The following is a 2,500-nucleotide window of genomic DNA, read 5'->3' as shown; positions in this document are numbered from 1 at the left end:
GTGAAGTATCCTGCCGTGACGTCGGACATAACATTTATATTCTCGCGCACCAGGTACCATTTAATTAACGAAGTTGTTATTTTGCTAAGGGAGCCTTGACGGCTCGATGATGACAGTTACGGAAAGTCGTCCGAAGACTTACATTTTGGCGTTATTGATTACAACCCGTTCTGTTTGTAAATCGAATGCCATCTGTTCAGAAACTAAATTGGTATGTAAACGTCTTGTTTTACTGGGAAAAAAGAAAACGGACGCTCGTGTCCTTTACAAGGACTTATATAAGCTCAGGCATAGTTAATTTATGGAGATGGTTATGAAACTCACAAGTTCCTTTGTGTTCTGTTTTTGTCCTTATTTTTGGCCTTGACCCTTCATAAAATACACACTTTTTTCGAGAACTTCTCGAATTTAATCGAAGGATTTGATATCAAATTCTTCGATTAAATTATGCGCAACTAATTGTCACGGTCAATCAAACATCGATTGCAACAATATTGTTCTCGCTTTTGAGGGTTTTAAGGTTTCATAAACAGTCCCTCGAATAACCATGGCCCAGGTCATCTCACCGGTGTCGATAGAGATCTACAGCGTCGCGTCTACGACAAACTTAAAGTTAAAATTTATGTTTTGCCAAAAATCAAAGGATCTTGTTTGATACTAGCTCATTTCAGGTTTGTAATATGCAAATATTGACAACTTTTCAAACGAGAGAGGCAAGTTCAGTACAAAAAGAGAATTTTCATGCTTTTGTAATAACTTCCCGTTTGTTGTTTCACGTAAACTCGATGCTATATCTCTCTGATGTTAAGACGACAAAGAAATACATCCGTTCAGTTTGGAAAAAAATACACGTGAAAGGATACAGATTCGAATTAACTAGCTCAGTGTTTTGTGGCGTACTCGTTGCTGACGATGTTCCCGCTTGCTTTAAGTTTCCCAACCTCTTCATGTTTGAAGCATACTTTGCCTTTCCCGTATCCGGCAAACTATTGCTGCTGTCATTTTCTTTCCCAAACTTGGATATGGTTACAGTCGAAGTATTTTGGTAAGAGATGGAGCTTGGACAATCAAGTGAATCAACTGCAATGTCACACAATGAGAATGTCATTGGTTAGAAAGAGGACAAATAGTCGTGCTACATGTGGGGCACAAGTTTGAGTACATTTCTTTGGTACTGTGCAAACAACAGCGTAAAAAATGCTTGGTTTTGACGACAGCGTGAACATCCTGCTATTAACCGTTTATTCCCTATATTTTCTTGTAAAAGGTCGCACAATTCCAGTCATAGGATAGTTCACTCGTATTCTTGGATTTCACATGACGTCACGGCCGCCATGTTGGTGTCCCCAAACAATGAAATGGCGGCCATGTTGGTGTCCCGATCCAATCCTCCGGGAATTTAGAGTGATTATTATGCTAACGTCTTCTTTTGTTTTCGTTGAAAAACATGGGTGTTGATCACGTGAGTGAAACCCAAGAATAACTGTAAATCGTGGACAACGCGGAAGAAATTCGAGAGACTTACGATAGTGCTAATTTGTTTTTTGAAGTGACATTTCCGTTGAATTTGCCCGGTTTTGTTAGCTCAAACTCCCTAATAAAAGAACCAAAATAAATCATTTTCGAAAATCAAATGAAACCGACCAGAGCTTAAGCTTTGCTGGAGGTTAATTAAACTCAGCTTTCAGACTACTGGGCACTACTGGAAGTGAAATTTAGTGCAGTGCTATCGTTCCTTCCTCACATTCGTTCACGTTCGCCTTTATTCCTCAGCTATCACAACAGAATAAGGAAATGGCCAGTCTGCTCAAACCCAGCCCTCCATCCGACATAGAGGAACATATCACTGAGGGCGCCTTGGAATATTATGCCAAGCACACGGCACAGATCGAGGTATAATGGTCAATATGAAATGAAATTATATAGTGTTTCAAAGCCGAGTGATTAGAACTGAACTCGACTCTTTCACACAGCATCAAGGGCTGAGGGACAATTACTGGCGACGTCAGCGCTCCGTTTTTAAGGAATTATTTTATAGAAAAAAGGTCGATTCTCACGGTTTAAGCATTTTGTTGGCAGTCTTTGATCAAAATATCATGAAACTATTGCTTTTGCAGATCGTTCGTCGAGACCGCGCCATGGAACAAATTGTATTTCCAGTTCCGAGTGTTTGTGAATTTTTGACGGCAGAAAGCAAAATAAACGTTTACCAGACCTGTGAGAGAGACGACCAGAATAGCAAGGTTTGATAACTTTTTTTTATGTTATCCGACGTTGTTTGTTTGATAGATATACCAAAAAAACACTGAAGTACTGAAAGTTGGTGGGGTTCCCGCGATCTCTCGTGATCGCGATGGTGGAACGCGAGATTTGCAAGACACTCGCGAGATCACTCGCTCGTTGGAGGCTCTGACACATTGTCCGCTTTTTTCCTTGCTGGTAGAGGAAAGAAAAAAATCACTCATCTGTTTTTCTTTGTTTGTTTGTTTATTTATTATCA

The 2,500-nt window shown here is 40.0% G+C and overlaps 1 protein-coding gene across 1 annotated transcript in view; it reads left to right on the top strand.

Moving 5' to 3' along the window:
- The window catches only part of LOC137999735 (inositol 1,4,5-trisphosphate receptor-like), an 84,356-nt gene that overhangs the window by 69,351 nt on the left and 12,505 nt on the right, over positions 1-2,500 (top strand). The window contains exons 44-46 of the mRNA XM_068845612.1: positions 1-53; positions 1,774-1,893; positions 2,118-2,243. The exon at positions 1-53 is cut by the window's left edge and continues 151 nt beyond it. Coding sequence (XP_068701713.1) covers positions 1-53; positions 1,774-1,893; positions 2,118-2,243 — 299 coding nt within the window. The remainder of the gene's footprint in view (positions 54-1,773; positions 1,894-2,117; positions 2,244-2,500) is intronic.

The sequence above is a fragment of the Montipora foliosa genome, chromosome 4 (assembly GCF_036669935.1).
Source record: "Montipora foliosa isolate CH-2021 chromosome 4, ASM3666993v2, whole genome shotgun sequence".
NCBI lineage: Eukaryota > Metazoa > Cnidaria > Anthozoa > Scleractinia > Acroporidae > Montipora > Montipora foliosa.
The sequence above is the reverse complement of the archived record's forward strand: the minus strand, read 5'-3'. Positions and strand labels throughout refer to the sequence as shown.